General features: G+C 41.2%; 1 protein-coding gene across 1 annotated transcript in view; it reads right to left on the bottom strand.

Annotated features, from left to right (window-relative positions):
- Window positions 1–20,822, bottom strand: part of sh3kbp1 (SH3-domain kinase binding protein 1) — a 40,629-nt gene extending 19,807 nt beyond the window's left edge. Inside the window, exons 1-6 of the mRNA XM_083936335.1 lie at window positions 20,683–20,822; window positions 12,969–13,126; window positions 2,844–2,958; window positions 1,323–1,429; window positions 437–575; window positions 128–207 (exon numbers count right to left, since the gene is read on the bottom strand). Of these exons, the coding sequence (XP_083792461.1) occupies window positions 128–207; window positions 437–575; window positions 1,323–1,429; window positions 2,844–2,958; window positions 12,969–13,126; window positions 20,683–20,686 (603 nt within the window). The 5' untranslated portion in view covers window positions 20,687–20,822. The remainder of the gene's footprint in view (window positions 1–127; window positions 208–436; window positions 576–1,322; window positions 1,430–2,843; window positions 2,959–12,968; window positions 13,127–20,682) is intronic.
- Between the last annotated feature and the right edge of the window lie 2,875 nt (window positions 20,823–23,697).

Raw genomic sequence — 23,697 nt, forward strand, 5'->3', positions numbered from 1 at the left:
GGCTGAATCATTCTGGTCTGATGAGCGTCCTAAGACCAGAAGTGTGAAGAATCTGTTGTTTTGGTGTTAACACAAAATGTAGAGGAGGAAAGTCCCAGACTCAGCACGTCTCAACATCAATGGTTACCTTCTTTGGCTGTATTTCCCCTGACCCCATTTCTGACCGACTGTCGCCTCCATCACTTTCACTGCCTGGGCTGTCCTTACCTTCAGAGACAGAGAGAGACAGACACACACACACACACAAACACACACACACACACACACACACAGAATAGACGGTACATATTAGCTGCAGCACTCCTGCAAACATAGACTTGTTTATATGTCAGGGTAATTCATCATCAAAAGTAATAAATATTGCAACCAGAGCCAGTTGCTTATGTTTTTTTTAATACGTGGGTGCCTTCCCAAAATTTGATTGGCTGAGACTCACTGGTGCGGTTGATGCGCAGCTCCTCCTGCGAGGTGTCCAAGGAGGACGTTTCAGACTCCGTCAGGACAACTTTGGTGAAATTGGAGGGAAACATTCCAGTCTTCCCATTTAGATATCCCTCCCACCAGCCCTCCTCTACCTGCACACACACACACAGACACACACACACACACATGCTCTGAGTCTCCAAAGAGGAAGAGTGGAGTTTAAGTTTTATCTTCTTTATTATTTCATCTTACTTACTTACTTACTTACTTAATAAATCCTGTTTGTGTATTTTATATCATATGTACGTATATGTTGCGTACATACTTTAACAATCCCAGGGGGAAATTATATACTTTTTTATGCTAACTATTATATTTGAGAATTCAAATACAATCTCATAACACTATTCTTTTTAAAACGCCATTAAAGAACGTGGGAAAAAGTGAAGGGAAGGGAAATAATATTACATTTGTTATCAAGAGAAGCTCACATAGAAAAGACTAATCGTGTGTGGTTTGGTTAAAAAGAAACTAATAAATGTGGGGCACCTTTTCGAAGATTTGTCTGAGGGGGGCCTGTAGTCTCCCACCTTGTAAACCCCTGACTTAAAGGATGAATCAGTTGTCAAAATAGTTCAATTAAATTATTGACTGACCCATTATTTCAGTTCCTTAGATTTGGTTACTGAAGAATTAGGATTAATATAAACTTATCAGTGCTCTCTGGTGGTAAAACTCTGTATCAAAATTACAAGAAAACACATTTTTGCTATCCCATATTTACGCTCTTCCTTTTTTTTTTTCATCTCATTATTAAATGGGTTAAAAAGATGCCTCTTTGTGTGTGTTTTTTCTGTTGGTTGATCTCAAAAAGGCCAGTAAAATGGAATCAGTCTTACCTCTGCTATGATCTCAATGACGTCTCCTATTTTCAACTCTAGCTCGTCTTCATGCTGAGGTGCGTAGCTGAACGCCGCTTTACACCTCCGCTTACGGATTTGCTCTACTGCAAACACACACACACACACACACACATATACACACATATTTTAAGGCTTACATGTGACATAATTAGTTCCCGCACTTATCCATAATCCATGACTTACAGTGAGCGAGCAGGTGTTCACTGACCTATTAAAAGCCCCCGTGGCTGAAGACTGACACGCCGACCTTTGACCTTTCCATTAGAGGACAGTCTTACTAACTGGCCCCGACACCAAACGATTCCCACTGGCCTTGCAGATGTTTGTCTTACACTCATTAGCCTGCTCATCACTCTTGACTCATTCCTCACAACCCGGGACATTAAGAAGTAGCCCTGCCATTCCTCTTCTGTCCACAAGGTGTCACTGATGATTTATAACTGATTATTAATACCCATGCATTCGTGTAACAGCAGGGTTTTACTGTTGCAGCTGGTTGAGGTGGAGTAAATCTTTATATATGTTGTATAAAGGAATGCAAATAGTGATTATTTTTATTATGGATTTGTCTGCTTTTTATTTTCTTTATTTATACACAGATTGTTTGGTTTGTAAACATTCAGAAAATAGTGATGAATACAGTCACAATTACCAAAGTGACACAATCTAAAATGTTTGTTTTGTCCAACCAACAGTCCAAACCTCAAATTACAGCAACATTTGCGTCATTTGGACGACGCTTCATGTTCAGATCCTTGCACGTGATGTTAATTTTGGATTCTGGATTCGATTATACAAAAATTGGGATTAACGTGGATATTTCATATAATCTATTTATTCATTAAAGTACCGAAAAAACATCATACATATCATTAACGAAATATGAAATTACCTTTATCGGGATAGAAGATTTTGGTCATTTCACCCAGCACAGTTTAATATAATCATACATTTAAACATCTTATTGACATGACTAATAAGCTTAGTCTTAAAATGTCAGAAAATATAATACAGTTTTCCAAGGCCAGTGTTAAGTCTTTAAATGTCTTATTCTGTCTGAATAAAACCCATAGATATACAGTAAATCCTCACATTTGAGAAGTTGGAAACAGGAAGTATTTGTCATTTTACATGAAAAACAACTATTACCAAAATAGTTACCATTTAATTTGAGCATTTCCCAAACCTCGCCCGGATTTCCCCTTAGTCCTGCATGTTTTAGATCTCTCCCTGCTCCAACACAACAGATTCAAATGATCAACTTGTTATGAACACCGGAATCTGAATGACAACAAGCTGATCATTTAAATCAGCTGTGTGGTGGACAAGGGAAACTCCAGGAGAGGTCTGGTCAGTAAGTGTTCTGTATATCAACGTGTGTATATTGAGTGAAGGAGCAACCCCTGAGCCAAATCCTTCCTCACACTAATAGGATCTATGTTTGAGACTTACAACAGCCTGATGATTAACATGTTTGAATGTGTGTGAGCTGAGCACCTTTCCTGCCCGGTCGTACGCTGGTGTCCGACACGGGGCTGGCCCGTCCGTTGGAAAGATCAGATCTAATCATGCTTGCCTGTCCTCCGTCCCTCTTTGCCTCTTTCTTGATCTCCTACAAAGAGAGAGGAACAGGAGATGATTAGTGGATGAGAAAGAGGAGTTGATGAAGGATAAGACTAGGGCTGCCCCCAAATAGTCAACCTAAAAAAATTATTAGTCGACCAAAATTTCCTTCGCCTATTGGTCGCAGGAAAAAAAAACATTTGCCGCGTCGTGTGACTGGCGGATGGCCTACAAGGCTGGAGGGTTTTTAATTTGAAGGGCCAGATACAGAAAGTTGTGACACAGTTAACTATTAATAGCCAGTCATGTCGGGAAAGTATAATATGGGATATATGGGATCACTTTGAAATAAACAAGGATGACCCCAAGAAGGTCACATGCAAACTTTGCAAGAAAAACTTCACTTCTCACTTGTCCACAACGAACATGACCTAGCACCTTGAATCATGTAAGTAATGTTAGACGAACATGACCTACCACCTTAAAACATGTAAGTAATGTTAGACGAACATGACCTACCACCTTAAAACATGTAAGTAATGTTAGACGAACATGACCTACCACCTTAAAACATGTAAGTAATGTTAGACGAATATGAATTATCACCTTAAAACATGTAAGTAACGTTAGACGAACATGACCTACCACCTTAAACATGTAAGTAATGTTATACGAACATGACCTACCACCTTAAAACATGTAAGTAATGTTAGACGAATATGAAATACCACCTTAAAACATGTAAGTAACGTTAGACGAACATAACCTACCACCTTAAACATGTAATTAACGTTAGACGAACATGATCTACCACCTTAAACATGTAAGTAACGTTAGATGAACATGACCTACCACCTTAAACATGTAAGTAACGTTAGATGAACATAACCTACCACCTTAAACATGTAAGTAATGTTAGATGAACATGACCTACCACCTTAAACATGTAAGTTACGTTAGACGAACATGACCTACCACCTTAAACATGTAAGTAACGTTAGACGAACATGATTTACCACTTTAAACATGTAAGTAACTTTAGACGGTCATGACCTACCACCTTAAACATGTAAGTAACGTTAGACGAAGACAACCTACCACCTTAAACATGTAAGTCACGTTAGACGAACATAACCTACCACCTTAAACATGTAAGTAACGTTAGACGAACATGACCTACCACCTTAAACATGTAAGTAACGTTAGACAAACATGACCTACCACCTTAAACATGTAAGCAACGTTAGACGAATATGATCTACCACCTTAAACATGTAAGTAATGTTAGACGAACATGATCTACCACCTTAAACATGTAAGTAACGTTAGACGAACATGATCTACCACCTTAAACATGTAAATAACGTTAGACGAACATGACCTACCACCTTAAACATGTAAGTAACGTTAGACGAAGACAACCTACCACCTTAAACATGTAAGTCACGTTAGACGAACATAACCTACCACCTTAAACATGTAAGTAACGTTAGACGAACATGACCTACCACCTTAAACATGTAAGTAACGTTAGACAAACATGACCTACCACCTTAAACATGTAAGCAACGTTAGACGAATATGATCTACCACCTTAAACATGTAAGTAATGTTAGACGAACATGATCTACCACCTTAAACATGTAAGTAACGTTAGACGAACATGATCTACCACCTTAAACATGTAAATAACGTTAGACGAACATGACCTACCACCTTAAACATGTAAGTAACGTTGGACAAACATGACCTACCACCATAAACATGTAAGTAATGTTAGATGAACATGACCTACCACCTTAAACATGTAAGTAACGTTAGACGAACATGACCTACTACCTTAAACATGTAAGTAATATTAGATGAACATGACCTACCACCTTAAACATGTAAGTAACGTTAGACGAACATGACCTCTCACCTTAAAACATGTAAGTAACGTTAGGCCCCGAGATTAAATGCAGCCATAAATATATTTTATTATTGTCTGAAATAATTTGCTAGCGGCAGACTTATAGCGCGAGGTTGTGCGCACTTGTAATATAATGGTTATTAATTATGTTGAATTAGGTTATTCAGTCACTGAGGCTATACTTGGGTGGGCGGGTGGGTGGGGTTATATATCCATGCGTCGATTAGTCAACTCATCGGTCTAAATGACCATCACTGGTCGACCAAGAAAATCCTTGGTCGGGGCAGCCCTAGATAAGACACGACAGAGAAAGAAAAAGGGGCAGAAAAGTGTTACATCTGCAAACAACATCTAAATGGCAACTTAATAATATAAGAACAACTTCTTACTGTAAATCACTTCTGCATATACGTCTATGGATATGCACTGTTGCATACCAGAAGGTTATTTTGTTATTTATACAAAGTATAGTTATGCAATGCACATCTTTATGCATTCAATTAATGCTAATGAGGTTGGTCAAACTACATCTCTGTTTATTAGACGTGACCCTTGCTGTTTACCTGCAGACGACCAGCTGGAGCTCGTAAAAGCTTGGACAAACACAAACACACAAACAGAGCACGACTGATGCAACCTTTCGCTCTCTGTCCACATGACTTTCACTTGCACAAAGAATCACAAGACAGCATGCGAAACTGATCAAGAGAGAGACGAGCAGACAAAGACGCAGAGTGACAGAAGAATCAACAAGCTGGGCAGATGGGGAGACAACAAACGGAGACGTTCACAGAAGAGCCACGAGAACTAGACCTGACGGTTCACATCTTCCCTCTACATTCATCATGACACTGTTTCATAAGCCCCGGCCCTGTGGCAAACGCAGCTCAGTGAAGCATACTGCTGTACTGACTCACAGAATCTAACCCCTCACTCACACTCACACACACACACACACACACACACACACACACACACACACACACACACACACACACACACACACACACACACAGTTGATGTTGTTGTATATGGCCTGGTATGGCGTGAAAGACTTAATGAGCCTCTGAGATCCAAAAATATCAACAAGAGAAGACGTTTCCCAGACAACAGCCGATGCTCATCTCAGGCTTAGAGCCATTTTAGGAGCTTGAAAAGGTTGGAGACCGGACATGGTGCTGACGTGAAGAATTTTGTGAGAAAAAGAAAAGTGTGACATTCAGCAGAGTAGAAATCTACATTCTCCGTAGTGGAGAGGCCAATTAAATTCAGACATATGGTGAGTGCAATCCTCTTCCAACGGGAAGTGATGGATTAAAACTGGAGGATAGAAATTATCCTCTAAACCACAGCATATGAGCACTTAACACAGAGAAAACTGGACACACCAACATGAGGTTTCTTTCTCCTCTCTATAAATATACACCTGTATTTATATTTAAAGGAATAGTTATATATATATTTTTTACTTTGTCTTGGCTGTAGCTTCACATTTGGGCGTACAGACATTGATGGTTGTTTTTTGGGGGGGCAATTTTGTCATTGTATTTTGCTAATATAAAGATCTAAGAGCTGGGAGTCTGAACCAAAACAGTTAAGTTAAAAAGGCGTAACAAAGAGGTGGTAAAAACTGGCAGATTTCTTTCAATGTTTTGTCATTTCTGTCCACTGAGTCACACAGTTACCTTTCCATGACATTTGATGCATGTGCTAAGTAGGTTAATGCAGTGTTAATGTAGAGCTAGGAAGAATACACATTGATTCTGCAGTCAGAGTGCAGATGGACTGGCTCTTCCTCTGCATGTGCGGCGCATGCAACCACACACACACACACACGCACACACACGCGCTCATGCACGCACACACGCACACACACACACGCACACGCACACGCACACACACGCACACGCACACCTCTTTCAATTACAGACAAAGAAAAATCACTTTTAACTTTGAGACACAAGCCAACCTACGCAAAGACTCAAACCTGCCGTTTGTACGGTTTCTCTTGTGGTGAAGGAGAGGCGGTGTTTACGAGCTGTTTGGCTGTATGAAAATGAATGCAACATACATTCTAATATCCATCTGTTATCTGTTAAGGCTGCTTTTTTAAAATAATGAGTATATTTGAGAAGCAGAGACAAACAACCGTGGTTTTGTAAAAGAAAGTCAAGGCCAAAGCTTACTATTCTGTTCTTGGAAGCCTTTGTTACTACTTGGACCACATTTATGCTCTACTGCAATTCCTCCTGTGGGGATATAGAGGTAACCCAGAGTTAAAGGAAACCCAGCTGAAAAGAGGAAAGGAAGACAACGTGATTCATCATATCTGAACAGGAAACACCTGCATAATGTACACTGCAGTGTTGGTTCTGTTTGTCTGGGAAATGTGTAAAAGCCCGACCAGCAAGCATGTCGTTTACGCTGCACTGCTTTAATGCTAAACACCGCTTTGTGCATCCCCTCCCACCAGACCTCTGACCCTTTTCTCCCAGTTACAGATAATGCAAAACAATGCAGTGAAGCAGCTAACATCCGCTGTGTTGGCACTACAAAAGAAGCTGTACTTCAGAGACAGAGAGGAGAAAAGTATTGGGAAAGAGCTTTGCCTGTTAAAATCATTACGAAATGTAAAGGAAGGATGACTCAAAACATTATTTCCCTTCTTTTCATAAACCCCATCGTTATTGTGCAATGGGTCATACTGTCACAAAACATTTTATGCATGCTGTTGTTTTTATATAAAGATATGTTGACATACACAGTGGTTTCAAATTGAAACAATGAATACATTGGAAACAGATTTAATTCGAACAACTCTGTTAATTGATTAATTGATTAAAGGGAACTTATTTATATACTTTTCTGTCATATATACAGTATACAATGTTACAGTTAGGGCTGGACGATGTGGCCAAAACATATACAGTATACAGTCAGGGCTGGACCTGACTATTCGGATCTGTTTTGATCTATTTCTTGAGCAGATATTTGGTTTCAAATTTTGGGAATCATTAAGAAGAAAAATCCTTTAATTAAACTGAAAGACATACGCTGCAGCAGTTTTTACATTTCCAAGTGAGTCTTTATTGTGTTTTGCGGCCATTTACTGTCACTTTTCCCTCCTCTCCTCCCACTGGGGCTGGGAGCACAGCAGGGAGCTGCAGGGGCAACACTCACTAATATTAGTTGCTCTGTTTCAACAATGTTAGGCTTAAAAGACGGATACAGGCTTAAATCCACAGCGGTGTTTGGAGCCACTACCAGCCGCTAACTTAAGCCTATTAACACCACTGTAACACTGCAGGGTTCGGCCCATCTCAGCCGGGAACGGAGACACGTCTGTCTGAGTCTTATTATAACAGAGCACTCTTAAGTATGTAGAGGTCTGTGTGGTTGCACTGTAGCTGCCTGATGTTGTTTTAAAGAGGTTTAATGAAGATAAACACCGTTCACGGATGCGCCTAATGCCAAGGCGCACAGAGCTGGCTGGCTCCTTCAATTCATGCTGCTCACTTGCTTACTTGCTTAGATCACAGTCCTGCTGGAACAAGTATGTGTGTGTAGTTTTTGGTTTAGAAGCCTTTATTGGTGATTTTTCCGGTGGAAAGTGCTAATATGCTCTGTGACAGTCATTCCCCGGCTGCAATGATTCATCTCATCTCATCTTCATCCACTTATCCGGGGTCGGGTCGCGGGGGCAGCAGCTTTAGCAGGGGACCCCAAACTTCCCTTTCCCGGGCCACATTAACCAGCTCTAACTGGGGGATCCCGAGGCGTTCCCAGGCCAGTGTGGAGATATAATCTCTCCACCTAGTCCTGGGTCTTCCCCAAGGACTCCTCCCAGCTGGACGTGCCTGGAACACCTCCCTAGGGAGGCGCCCAGGGGGCATCCTTACTAGATGCCCAAACCACCTCAACTGGCTCCTTTCAATGCAAAGGAGCAGCAGCTCTACTCCGAGTTCCTCACGGATGGCTGAACTTCTCACCCTATCTCTAAGGGAGACAACAGCCACCCTCCTGAGAAAACCCATTTCGACCGCTTGTACCCGCAACCTCGTTCTTTCTGTCATGACCCAGCTTTCATTACCATAGGTGAGGGTAGGAACGAAGATTGACCGGTAGATCGAGAGCTTTGCCTTCCGGCTCAGCTCTCTTTTCGTCACAACGGTGCGGTAGATCGACTGCAACACCGCACCCGCTGCTCCGATTCTCCGGCCAAACTCACACTCCATCGTCCCCTCACTCGTGAACGTGATCCCGAGGTACTTGAATTCCTTCACTGCTATGATTCGGAAGAGTCAGAAATGCTGAACGATCAGCTCAGACGACTTTGTCAGGAGGGGCGTTTCAGAGAGACGGTGATTACAGGTATATTCAGATAGGCAGCATTAGAAAAAGAAATTGCTTCGGTTTTTTTTTGTGGCCATTTTATGCCCTTATTTTTCAATACAGCTGGAGATTGACAGGAAATGGGAGAGAGAAAGGGGGATGACATGCAGCAAAGGTCAAACCTAGGCCACTGCGGCGAGGACTTTAGCTACTGTTTATGAAAACATTTTTTCTGGGGAAAAATTCGTTTTTTGAACATTAAAGCATGAACATGTTCTATTTGAAACCCTAAATACAAGTATGAACCTAAAAATGAGCAGAATATGGGACCTTTAAGTCTGTTTTTTCACCTTCTCATACACATAATTGTTGCTTTTGTTGTACATAATTAATGTTCATTTAAAGTTTAGTGTGCTTTTGGTCAACTAGGAGCCATTAAGTTGCACTATCAAATACAAAGAATGCCATCTTCAGCATGCTTTTTTCTGAACTATGCAACTTTTCAGACATCTGCAGTGAATTTCTTAAGCGTGACTACCAGGAAATCCAGCTGCTGGTTTGCACCACGAAGAAGAACAATGTCTAGCATTTTACGTCAAATTAGAGCATGGGATTCCAGTTTGCAGCATCTGCTTGTCTAATACAAGTTAGATGATTACAGCACTTCCCATAAACACATACCCTAGACCACTTTCAGACGTTTCAATTCATTCATTTTAAGACAAATAGAATTCAGGAGTAAATATTTTTTAATGGCGAAAGAGTTATTGAGAGAAGCTGATTGTCTTTCTAAATGCACTTGACAGATTTTAAAAGATATGGGTAATGCCCGTGCAGGTTTTGAGAAAGAACTGAGCATTTCTCCTGTCAGCAATTTGGTTTTTAGATAGAAATCAGTTTAGCTTTTTGGACAGCTGATAACAGCTCTAGGCTTATTAGCTATCTTTATTTTATTTGCGCAGACATACTGCATGAAATCCAAATAATGAAAAAACAAAAATGTGTCAAGAGAGGACAAGTAGCCACAGGCTTATCCAACAGACCTTGCCTCAACTTAAGAGAAAAACTACAATAAAAGAAAACTAAAGGGAAGACAAACATTTGCACACTGCCTATGCATCTTTCATAAGATGGCATTAGCTTGCAGTCTCATGATATAACATCTGTTGCTTTGCTAAATTAACCATCCAGTCCAATATTAGCAGTTTGTTAACATGAGATGACACTCAACTCTGAGTGGTTTAAGGCTTGGAAACAAAAACAGCTTTCAAACTGTCTTTATGTCAAAAACTTAACTCAACGCCCTTCACCTTAATAATCTTAGTCGCGTCGGTTGTCAGCCATCACGGCACCAGATGGGGGGTTTGCTTGCATACCATTCCTTCCTGTCCCCTTTTCAACCTATCTGTCCACATCCCCCCACTTCTCACACACACACACACACACACACACACACACACACACACACACACACACACACACACACACACACACATTCATGAGCATTGCAAAGCTTAATGTCACTGATTCCCATAACTGCAGTCTTGTGACAGACCAGTCTGGTATTACTGCATTACTCACAGCCTCTGTCTGACACACACACACACACACAGACACACACACACACACACACACACACACACACACACACACACACACACACACACACACACATACACACACACACTTCACAGGCCCATTGTCCGGCTCCCTGACGGTGAATGAGAGCTGTGACATTCAGTCAGCACAAATAGAGCCCGGCTGCCTGGTGAACCACCTGACAATAGACTGACTTCTTCAGCGCTGTCAAAATGTGAACACCACTCTCTGTCCTTTCTACTTCCCCTCACGGTACAGTGAACAAGATACTTCCCTCTACTTATTACCGGAAGCATTCTTCTTCACTGAGCACACCAGAGGCTGGTTATTCCACTGGTTATTTTTTCTCAACTATGGACTGTCCACGCCATGAACTATAACTATATAATGATAAAGATGTGAGCATCCATGCTGATAAACTAAAACGCTCTGTAAACGGTGGCGCAAAGCACATGCACCAGCTGTGTTAGAGCCCCTCGTGTTCCTCCTCTTGGGCATTATTGTGTTTAAATGCCACCAAACTAGCTTATATACAGTAAAAGAGGTAGTCAGAAACAGCAAAACAACATTTACAAAGCCCTTGATTTACCTTTAATTAGAGACTAAGAGAGATGTTACCTTTATAGTCTACACTTTACACTTTTTTTTATTATGTAGGATAATATTAACGATATCGTTCCCCACTATCAGCCCTTAAATCTGTTATTTGTTCAGTCTACACAAAGAATAAAAATCATGTATATCGTCCATCATGTTCAAAGAGCCCAATGTGAACCTTCAAGGGCCTTGTGTTGTCCAATCAATAATCCATAACCCAAAGATATTCAGTTTACTGTTATAGAAGATGAAGCAAACCAGTAAACATTGTTATTTCTGACTGGAGTCTGGAACAACTGTTTTTTTTTCCAACTGATCTGGGATTTTTGCTTAAATAATGATGTTAACTTCAATCCATTATCCAAATTGCTGCGCATCATTTTTGCTCTGAGAATATGATAAAATATCTTGTATTTTATACTTACATTAACTTCTCTGCAGTATTGGGATTCAAAGAAAATACCCGTCATTACCCCTAGTGATTAACACTCTTATGTTTTTGCTTCCTCAATGAGAAGGGTGTAAGGGTGGCAAGTCTCACTTTTATCATAACACAATCAGCTTGGTATATGAAAGACAGAAGAGTAAAGTTGGAGGGGTGAGAAAGGGGAAATCATGGGATGTGCTGACTTGACCAATCTACCACAAATGTGTAGACTCTTTAACCCTTAAAAGGAGCCGTGATGCTTTATCTGAAATGTTTGTTGGAAAGGTTTAACAGCGTCTGAAACCCTGTCCTTCGAAAACAGCAATCCAACATTCACACCCACTGCAGGCAGTGTAATCTAATCCTTAATCTAAGGTCAAATCCTGACCACTCAGCCTCAAAGCTGGGGCAGGCCGTTCTGTTTTGGACGTCATGGGGAAGAAATTCCAGTTCAAGTGATCGAAGAGAGAACAAGATTTCTGCACCTCCTCTTGGTTCCGTTTCAGGCGTGCCTATAGACTGTTCGACAAATGCAGATGCATGTCCCTTCAGGTGATGAGAGCCTGAATAAACGGAAGAAAACCCTGCAGAAAAAGTTGTTTTTTTTGCTGACACAAAGCAATCCATAAAGAAATAGAGTGTAACTATAAACACTTTAGAACACGTGTCAATATCGGCAAAGCATGTCAGGGATGGAGAGAAAATGCTGTTGATGGTTTAACCTTCTGTGCTGCTATATAACACCATCAAGAGCCCAATCATGAATGGGATGATTGAAATGAATGACTTCTACTTTTACATATTTCTGTATGAGGCGAGGGACTTAGGACAGAAATAGAAGAGCTGCGACAGGAGGACTTCAATTCTGGCAAGTTTTTTTTTTTTTTGCCTTTTCCAGAACCCCGTCTACCTCCGCTTTAACATCACAATCCTCTCTTTAATGATGATTGAAGTTTAACCCTAACTTCAACTCTGAACTTACAAATACAAGTGTGAAACAAATGCTCTCACTTGTGAATGAGTTTCCGAACCCACACAATCCCCCTAAGGAAACGTACTGCAGTGACACTGTAAGCTGCGTGTTTACTCTGCTGCGATTCATGGAGGGTCTCTTGTGGGTTTATGAAGCGTGTAAGATGCTGAGAATGAGGAGAGAAAAGGAGGTGAGGTGGGGGATTTTGATATTACTCACTCTGACAAAGTTATCCGGGAACAGGCCCCTGCGTCCGCCCAGCTCGCCCTCCCACCACCCTCCATCGTCCCGCCGTATGTTCACGATGATGTCGCCCACCGTCAGGCTCAACTCATCGTCCTGCTGGGCCTCATAGTCGAACTCCACCACGGCCTCCACTAGACGTAGATAATGAGAAAAGAGAGAGTGTGTTAATAATAAACTGCGATAAAAAGGTCAAACATCGCAGTGGTGTCACATTGTTCATTATTTCCTCTGGTACAGTGGGTTGGAATTTGATGATTCTGCTGGTTTTATTTATTGATTCAAAACGGAAAGTGAAAGACAAAGCTATATAAACACACTTACAGCTAAACACACACAGTCCTGCAACAATAAATCCTATTTGCTCTGGTCTACGACGCTGCAGATATAAAATAAACAAATTCCTCTTTGATGTTGCTTTGATTCTGATGAATGTTTCATATCCTCAAATAAAAGCCAGAATTCAAAGAACTCTCACGCACACACAAACAAATAAAAAGCCAGAATAATCCTTGTGGGGGAGCTGGAATTACCTGTTCTGTCAAAACATGATAGTAAATTCAGTATAATGTACATTGTCACTGCACTAATTCCATCAGTACAAACACAAAGTCATATAAGGCTCAACACATTGCAGGAAAACTGTTTTCACTTACTAATTAAAAAGGTGATCTGTGAAGTGAAAGTCATGTTTACATTCAGTGTTTCTACAGAAAACAAGGCTCTCTTCTAAAGAAGGAATGACAGCGTCCATAGTTTCAGCCAGTGCCCCCATAATAGTAGTTTTGACAGAAGCAACCGATGAAATCATGTTACGTCATTACAGTTTGACCAAGCCCAGGAGACAGCGTTAATTTGCCTTTACTGACGGTCAATATCAGAACCATCCCCGCGATTGTCCCGTAACTCTAACCAAGTGTTTATTATTATTAACCACGGTGACGAAGCTCCCCTTACCTTTACAATGTAGACATTTAGTCTCAAATCACAACATTTGATTGTTTAATTTGGAGAACTTATTGCATAAAACACTTGTAAACATGATTTTTAAAATACATCCAGTTTTGACACACTGTGGTCTTCTTAGCAAACTGACACGCTTCTTTGCAAGTTACTGCTGCAAACTGTTGACTAACGGAATAGTGGCATGACGTGTATCGTGCTGTGAGTATGTAGATCCTTGAGAGCATATGTGCATAGTGCTTCAGATTGCACTAAGGCGGTGAAAATCCTTGAAGTACAGTCACTTATACTTTGCTGATCTTTTAAACTTTGAGGTTAAAGGTCAAAGTTCAAAGTTGTTTCAACATGTTCCAGTGCAATGAGACAGTGAAATTATAAGGCTTCAGACAGGCTCCAACTTGTAAGAGTCGAGAACAAAATAATTGAATATGTAAATTCTGGATTAAAAAGTGTAGTACTGATGTATGAGGTGCTGATGAAGAGCACTAAAGATGATGAGTACAACTGTGGTTGCTGCACAATGCTGGGAATGAGGATGATTAAAACATAACTATAATCTACCAGGATAGAGATGGATCATGATTTCTGAGCAGCTGGAGGGTTTTATTGTAAAATAGGTGTGCAGGAAGTGTTGAGTTTTATTAAGCGTAACACCATTCAGTGAAACGGCAAAGTAGATGTGATGGAAATGAACTGACTGAGTAAAAAAACGTGTTTCTCTGCTGTGGAAATGTGCCCTGTTCGGATTTTATAAAAGACAATGGGTAAACAGAAAAGGGGAATATGCCTTACTAAAATCTGGTGAATATACTCTAGTATATTATATAATAATTACAACACACTAACTCATACATTCATACACACACAAAAGCACCTTGTGACCGCGCATGCAGCTGCTAATACTTGTAAAAATGTATCGAATGTGTCGTATCACATAGTTTTCTTAACTCTCACCCTTTACACACACCCACGCACGCACGTTGGCCTGATCCTTGTCTAAACTGTGTGGGCAGCTAAAGGGGGGTGGGGGAGGGGGGTGTTCAGGGCTGGGGTAACCATGGGAACCACAGTATAAAAGGCGTAGCTATGACTCACGCTGGGTTCCTCCCCAAATTATATTTCCCACACACACACATACAGCATGTATAGTATAACATGATCAAGAAGTCACCCAGAATGAGGACACTGACCAGGATCCCATCAGAACCACAAGACCACACTTCTTGTGAAAGCCGTTGTGTTAAAGGGGAAGGTCAGGGCAGTGCTGAAAGTGTACATCATGGGGAAAGAGCAGGACTTCCATGAGACATCAATATTACGCAGACAAAGCAGACGGCTGTAGTCCAAGTGCTCAGATGGGGAGGATATGATTCTGGCTTGAGATAACTAAGAGAGATTAGCTGCAGATGAGACAGCGACGTGGCACACATTTCGCATTTTCTTCTTTTGCTCTGTTGTGATGCTTTTGGGGAAGTAGCACATATACCCTTACAGTGGAAGTGGAAGGCTTTACTCAGTAAGGAGAAGTATGTTACAGTGAGCTAATAGCTTGTGGCTGTCGTCTTGCAAACCACACTGCAGCGCATCTGAGTGGCAGCACGGGACAACACACTGTACTCCACCCGCCAACCCACGTCAGTCGACAAGATATAACACTACTGAAGAAGTCGACAGCTTGTGGCTCCGCACAGAACGTACATCACTGGGTGCAAAGACGGGTGCAAGTGTCACAAAGTTAACGCCAAATAGGCTTTAGAGTGGAGCTCAGAATGAAGCCATGCAGAAAGAGTGGAAACTGCGCCTGAGCCTTGCAATAGATACTGTACACTGGATATGATTTTACAAACAGTCTCTGTGATGAACAACATAGCAGGATGGAATAGATGCAAACCGACAATACACCAAGAAAATTTTAAAGGGGATCTAAACATGCTAATTTTCAGGTTCTTGTATTCCAGCCTGTGAATGTTCTCATTTGTCCAGGTCATCGTTATCCCCAAAGCAATTTCAGTCAAAAGCAACTGGACTTGGTTATTTGTATTCCAGGTTTCTACTAGAACATGTTCACATGCTTTATTGTTCAAAAAACACATTCATTTTTTTTCAGTGCTCTGATTGCTCTGATTGGTCACTGTTTCTGGGTCTTCCACATCTTCACTCTGTGTCACTTTGCACCGTCATTGCAGTCGGGGAATGACTGTCACAGCATTGTAGTGGCACTTTCTACCTTAATATAGTAAAGTTGTGACATCACGGCTCATTTAGAGGCACAGTTTCTGAATGTGGGCTGTGAGCAGGTCTCTGTGGATTGATTGTTTTGATACTTTCACATGTCTGGTCATTGTGTTTCTTATTTTCAACTAATCCCATGAAAAGAACACAGTTCATTTGACCTATAAACAACAATTGTAAAATGCCTGATATATCTCATGCCTCCAAACGTCCGAAAATTGATTTAATAAAACATCAGTGAGCCATAGTGTTGCACTGGGTGACATGTTCCTTTAGACACACGTACACATACACACACACACACACACAAACACACATACTGTGGTTTACTTTGACTCAATCCCATATGCATTGTCCTGCTGCTTTACAGTAAATACACTCAAGCACCAAATCCGCAGCTGAAATTAGAACCCAACAAATACACTATTTACTCCTGTTTGAGTAACTTTTGCAGAAAAAGGGGTCGCACATAGACCCTATGTACACCTGGTATAAACAGGCTTCCTCAGCAAAGGTAACATAAGTAGAGCCCATACGTCAGCAATCCTTCCCTTGGCCTGGGATGCACAAGCATCGTGTGGTATGAAGATATCTGATCACAATGTGTGCAGAATCGAGATAACATGAATGCTTATTAAATACCAGCAAAGGCCAATGATCAGATACCATGTCCAGATTCAGACTGCATGTTAAGGTGTAAATGGAGTAACAGTCACAAACCAACAGAGAATGGACCCAAGTCTGAAGCGCTAAGAAGCTAATTAGCCTCATTTAGCTCATTGTTGTGACTTTATGGCCTGCTCATTTACTGTAGCTATAAGGTTCCATCTCATTAGCTATAATATCCCCTAAGGTATGCCTTTCCAGCAATAAGGAGCGCAGATAGACTCACTCTGTGGTACCTGCACAGCACCAGCGACTAGCTGGTGAAGAAAGTTGACCTTTCATCATCCAGATATTTTTCTCAGGAGTTGGTGCAGTTTGAAACAGAGTTTAAGGATATTGGACTTAGTGAACATTCATCAGATAGACACACACAAGAGTCCAAATCAATGTTTTTGGTAGCTGCATAATGCCTTTGCTAAAAGTGCCGCAGTAAATAACATAAGTTGGATCAAACACATGGAAAAAAGTAACAAAAAAAGTTTGGACCTTAGCGCCAAAAAATCCCGACAGCAGCGAAGTGCGGCTCGTCACAATGAGTAGACTTTTCTGCAGCTCGGAGGCGTCTTCAAATTCATTGTAAACAAAAGTAGACATATCACAGCAGTGACAGGACTGTAACATATGCTTCTCTCTTTCAGACTTGATGCAGACTAATTTATACACACTATACACTAAAAGAATAATCAGGGGGATAATCCCCAGCTGCATGCACTTAAACACTCATGTTGGCGTTAAAACACTGATTGTGTTTGAAAGGCTAAAAACTACCGACAGGTGCCCGGTGGCTCAGTGGTTGGAGCAGGCGCCCCATGTACAGAGGCTGAAAGTACTCGACAGCGGCCCGGGGTCGACTCCAACCTGGGCCCTTTGCTTCATGCCCCCCTCTCTCTCTCCCGTGTTTCTGTCTATCTTCATCTGTTCTAAATTAAGGCAAAAAGAGCCAAAAAGCTAATCTTTAAAAAAAAAAAAATGACAGACAGGAGGCTTTGTGAGGAAAGGAGACCGACCATCTGAAAGCATGCAGACAAAACAAAACTCCCACTCAAGCGGTCAAGAAAGGCACTTACATACAGGAACTGAGATGTGCCGCGTAGCGTCCTCTGAACAGCTGCAGTCAGTTTAGATAAGAGGAAACTACACGTCCAAACACACTGAACTCCAAAGCCATGCTGACATCTCACTGGTCTGCAGCAGACCTGTGTTTGGTTGTGGCTGTGTGTTCTTCGCTTAGATGTGAAGAGCAGCTGCACATTTTCTGTCTGTTAAACATTCACGTTGGACGGAAGCCCACTGGGAGTCAAAGCCACCCACTCCAACTGTGGATCAGATCACAGACTTCAGCAGATTCTCCCACATTAAAAAGGAACAATTCCAACTATTCTCTGCTCATCTCATCATTATGCTGCATCGCAGGAAGTTGTTTGGTAACAAAGTGTGTGTACTCCCTCAACCTGCATTGGATATTTCTAATTCCCAGCACTACCATTTCCCAGAATGCCTTTTGAAAACCCATAGATTAGAACGTTGTGCAATAATGTTTTTGCTTTCAATGTAGGCGGGGAGAAACACAGTGACAATGCAGAAAAAACAAGAGAGTTTTTCAGTTCCTGCTGAGAAACTGAAACGTGTTTCTTTTGGTCACATTGTATTTATTTCTGTTAAGATTAATTACAATAGAGAAACTTAGCTCCTTGAACAAATGTGTCTACCTATTCACCCGTTATATCTTTGACATCAATTCTGGGGACTGAAGGATACAATTACAGATAAAGCTGGCAGTTTTTTGCTCCTTGAAAACTGCAGCAACAGCAGATTTAGAGGAAGCTATCCACTGGAAGTAAAATGTTTAACTTCATTTTGTACATCATCTATAGGAATAAGCACAGAAATAATGAAAACGACCACATGGGTCCAAGAAGGCATTCATTTTAAGTTCTCTTTATTTAATGTCTTGCACAGCGTCTAGAAACTTTATTAGGCCTGACTGTACAATCTAATGCAATCCACTACAACTGTCCTGCTTTAATCAGAATCAGAATCAGAATCAGAATACTTTATTGATCCCCGGGGGGAAATTCTTTCGTTCCAGGGGATCAATAAAGTATTCTGATTCTGATTCTGATTCTGATTCTTTAAAGTCTAATTTTACAATGCCTATAAATCTCATAGGAGTGTTCATTCAATTAATGTTTTAGCATTGAAGTCAAAGTGGTGGTGTTGAACTGGAATGCATTATATTCAGCCGTTAACTACTGTATGACCGCAGTAATAACAAACGTATGATCGAATTTAAACATTTCCGACGTCACCCAAATCTGAACTGATTATAAACTCTGGTAGATGTTATGGCAGAGCGGTTTTGTTCACTTGTAATAGAATGTGCTGGTGTGCCAAATAAAGTGGCCACTGAGGGGAACTTCTTGAACTAAAAGGTCAACAAGTGGGACTCTGCAGTCACACACTAAATTTCAGCCTCCTAGGGCAAAAACTATGGTCAAAGGGTGGAGACAGTTTTGTGTACCGACTAACCGACAGAGCGAGCGATAAATAAACAGTAAAAAGCAACTTGGCAACTTATTCCTCTTGTAAAAATGTCATGGACTGATTATCCCATTAGGGGACACCACAGACAACCCCGCAACCACCAAAACCATCATCCTTCTGGGCACTGATCGTGTAACCTTAAAAATGTTTAGGATACACACTCAGTAAGGATACACACCCTGTGAATGCACCACATGACAAACAGCACGTGACACCACATGAAGGTATTAAAACTACTTTGAGACACAGAGCGTTTTAAGGTTTGATTTCGCTGTTTAAAGACCCTTGTAATTTCCATTTCGGATGATGCTGTCATTAGTGGTGCAGATTACAGCCAATTTTGCAATTAATTAAACTGCCACAGCCTACAATGAATCTGGTCTAGGCCCATGGGGAAATTGCATGCTTCTCCCAGTTGGTCATCCAGCCTTGACAGTCGTGTGTAACTGTGTGACTGTGTTTCCCTCAAGGCTCTCTGTGCATTGTTTGTTTACATGCAGCAGATAAAGAGGTCAAATAGAAAGTATGCATGCAAAGGGAATAGAAGATAAGTAGGGTCTATATTACACAGACTGACTATCTTCATTACTGTTTAATAATTATAGAACATTCAATCGCTCCATCATTAATCCTTTAATGTGTCAAGTTATCCAAAGGAATGACTTTAAGATCTGCAGATTAAAAAGTAGCATGGAAACAAAAAGGAAGTGCCACCTCCGGCCCATGGCATCTGTGAAACCATTTGTTTGTGCACTTAATTGAACCATTACTCGCCCACCAAATGTGCAATTAATTCATTTGCATGCATTGCCTTGAACAGCGCGGTGCTCTGGGGAGTGATGGCGAAGAGGAGGAATGTCAGTGGGGCCTGTTTAATCCATAGAAACGGGGAACTGGCGAGAGTCAAACACCGTGCAACACAATGGGCAGACAGACAGAGAGTGAATGTAAACGTGTCAACATCTGCAACTCATCACTGTGTCCCGCTGTTTTCCTGGAAAAGCATCCGCACGGCCGCGCCGCACACCCCCGCGCAGCTTTCTAATCTTGAATAATAAAGCATCGGAGACGCGGAGAAACGCCCGTGCCGTCACTTACTAACAGCTCGACCAAGCGACGTCAGTGGAGGTGAGGTGAAGTGGGGAGGAGAGGACGGAAGGAGAGAGGCTGAACCCTGCGCGCATCTGTGCCGAGCGTTTATTCCTGCCCATCCAGATGCGCAGAGGCGCTGGAGGCTATTCTGGGGCATTCTCGAAATTAGAGGCAGAAAAGCGGCGCATCTTACCCATTTATGTGTCCCGGTGTGCTGGCAGCGCTCCTGCGGGCTGGTTCGTTGCGGGGAAGGCGGTTGTGTGAGGTTTGTGCCGGACTGAGCCCCAGCCTCCTGCTCGTACTATAGATCCGCTACAGCCGCGCTGAAACGGGAGGAGCGTGTGGTGAAACCATATTCCTTCCTCTTTTTTCTCTCCGGTGACACGGCAGAGGAGGCAGAGCGAGGAGCCAGAGAGCGGAAAAGCGCTGATGAGCAAATCTCTCTCTCTCTCTCTCTCTCTCTCTCTCTCTCTCTCTCTCTCTCTCAATCTCTCTCTCTCTCTCTCTCTCTCTCTCTCTCTCTCTCTCTCTCTCTCTCTCTCTCTCTCTCTCTCTCTCTCTCTCTCTTTTGTTGCATTCAGGTGCACCTTGTAAATTCCGACTTCCCACTTTTTAATTTTCATCAGAGCCCGATAAGGGGGGCGATGTGACGCAATGTGTTGCCCCATGCATGATGCACTCAGATCTGCAGTATAGATCCCTGTGCTCAAACTGAGCTATTTTACAAGGGAAACTCTGATTTCACCCATCATGCTATAACACTCATTCATAGATTATGTTCTTAAGAACTCAGTTTTCAAATATGTTCTTCCTGAATAAACACATGTTCTGGTGTAAACTTGTCAAGTAGACTTAAGACACTTTGGGGCAGGGAAAGCCTACATATTAAAAAACAAACTAAATGGTAAATGGTCTTACTTATACTTTTATAGCACCTTTCTAGTCTTCTGACTACTCAAGGCGCTTTCACAGTGTTTGTCACATTCACCCATTCACACAGACATTCACACTGATGGCAGTGGAAATATCTACATACCATCTAACCATTCACACCACATTCACACACCCGGGGGAGCAATTTGGGGTTCAGTGTCTTGCTGAAGTGTCTACTACTTCTACTTCGACAAACAAATGTAACATTTTGTCTGCTTTCTTAATTGTATTAATATAATGAATAAATGATTTGATGACATTTGCTGTACTGGTATGGAATAGAGCTGCATCTAATGATTAATCTATAAAATATTTTCCGTATTAAGCAATTCATTGTTCTCGTTGAAATGTCCATTCCCCACAGCCTAAGGCGACATCTTCAAAAGTCTTGTTTTGTCTGATATGGTCAATGGAAAAAATAAACACGATAATAATCAAGTTAAGCGTCAAGTCTTCAACTTCAAATAAAAACATAATTTAATTACGAAAGAATAGTTGCAGATTAATTTTCTGTCAATCGATTAATTGATTAGTCCTCACAACAATGAATCTAGCATTTAGTAGCCTATACTGACCTACGGGTATGTCATAAACCGGCATTTCATAAGTATAAACATACATACAATGACAATATATGAAGATTGGCTGGTTATAATGTTCTATTTAAGAAAATATGAGGTAATAATCTAATAGAAAAGACCTAATACTATAAGGCATGTAATTGATAGGCTAACATATGTGAGAGTTAAGTAATGTATAACATCTTCTCTCTATCGTTAAAATGATTTAAATTAACTAGTAAATGAAGTTTCTTGCAACTTTTCTCACTTCTTTCAGTGCTTCATGCGCGTTTCATGAAAAGTGTCGATATTTCCAACAGCCTTTGAAGATAGCATGCTTCTAAACTCAAAGCCTCGCACCTGTGTAGGCCAAATCTCGCGATGTCAAAGCCAGAACTCATACCAAAAGGGCCCAAAGAAATATCCCAACACTGCACTGAAGGGATTCTATAGCTCAAAACTCAAATTGGCAATTTACTGTCTAATCAGTGTAATCTAAGCGGTTTCAGGTAGACCTCGTTAAAATAGTTAATTAACAGACACTTTATCAAACATACAGTAGATACACACATACACACACACATGCATGCACACAAAGCCCTGTGGTATTGTTGTCCTCTGGACTACATGTAGGGGAGAATGAATGTGCTGGCAGCAGCAGAACGAGGGTGATGAAGTGACGCAGCGATTATAGAGAGATAGAATTGTATGGAATGGAATTTAGATTATTTTTCATAATCGGTTGTCACTTGGGTGGAGTACAGTGACAGAACAAGCTGCTTTACAGACAACAAAGAAGACCTGATATGATCAACTCCAGCATAAAGCAAAAATGACATTCTTATGACCATGGATTACAGATAAAACTTGCATGACCTTGATTATTTGGACAGTGCTGGAAGTTACTATAATATTTTGCTACTGAATACGGCCTAGGGCAGCCTACGCAGTGCTTAATGTCTGTGAAAATAGCTCTTCTGTGAGTGTCAGTATGTAAAAACCCTCAGAAGTACACATTCAACAGACGTTTTATTTTGAAAACCGGAAGTTAGCTTGCTCCATGTGTTGAGCATACATTCTGTAATACGGGCGCACTTGAAATGTCGGTGCGGCTGGAACAGACGAACGGCGGTGTAAATTAGCTGTGGTTTCCCTAAAATTAAGTCACGTTCCACACACAGGGCAACACATTAAGATTCATAATTGAAAATGATAGGGCAACAACTAAGAGTTTTTAAAATAATTATTGTAACCTCTTTTGTTTAACACAGGCGATAAACATGGTGATAACCGGACTGAGCACATACCTGTTGTCTCGCTGTTATGACGTCATTGGTAGTTTCGGTAGCTAAATTTGCCAAACTTTACCGCGTTGACCTGCTGCTCTCATGTTAGCTAATCCTCTCAGAAAGATGTTGGACGTCCTGAACGCCTGCTCGTGACCAGACCCCTCTGTATAACACAAACGTGAAGCGAAAGAAGCATCTTCCCTGACAAGCTAGCAGTTACCGTTAGAGTTAGCCATTTTTTTTCCGTGAAAAGTTAAACTTGGTTATATCTTCTTTTAACCATATATTTAGTTATAACAGTCCTGTGACTGCTGGGCTTATTTAATCTTAAATTGTTCTTCAAAAGACTTGTAGCGTTAAATGTGTGCTGTAGAAGATAATCTACATAGTTAACATCAGTTATTGTTATTCTATTCTTACATGTAC

Source organism: Echiichthys vipera (genome assembly GCF_963691815.1).
Source record: "Echiichthys vipera genome assembly, chromosome: 21".
NCBI classification, from domain to species: domain Eukaryota; kingdom Metazoa; phylum Chordata; class Actinopteri; order Perciformes; family Trachinidae; genus Echiichthys; species Echiichthys vipera.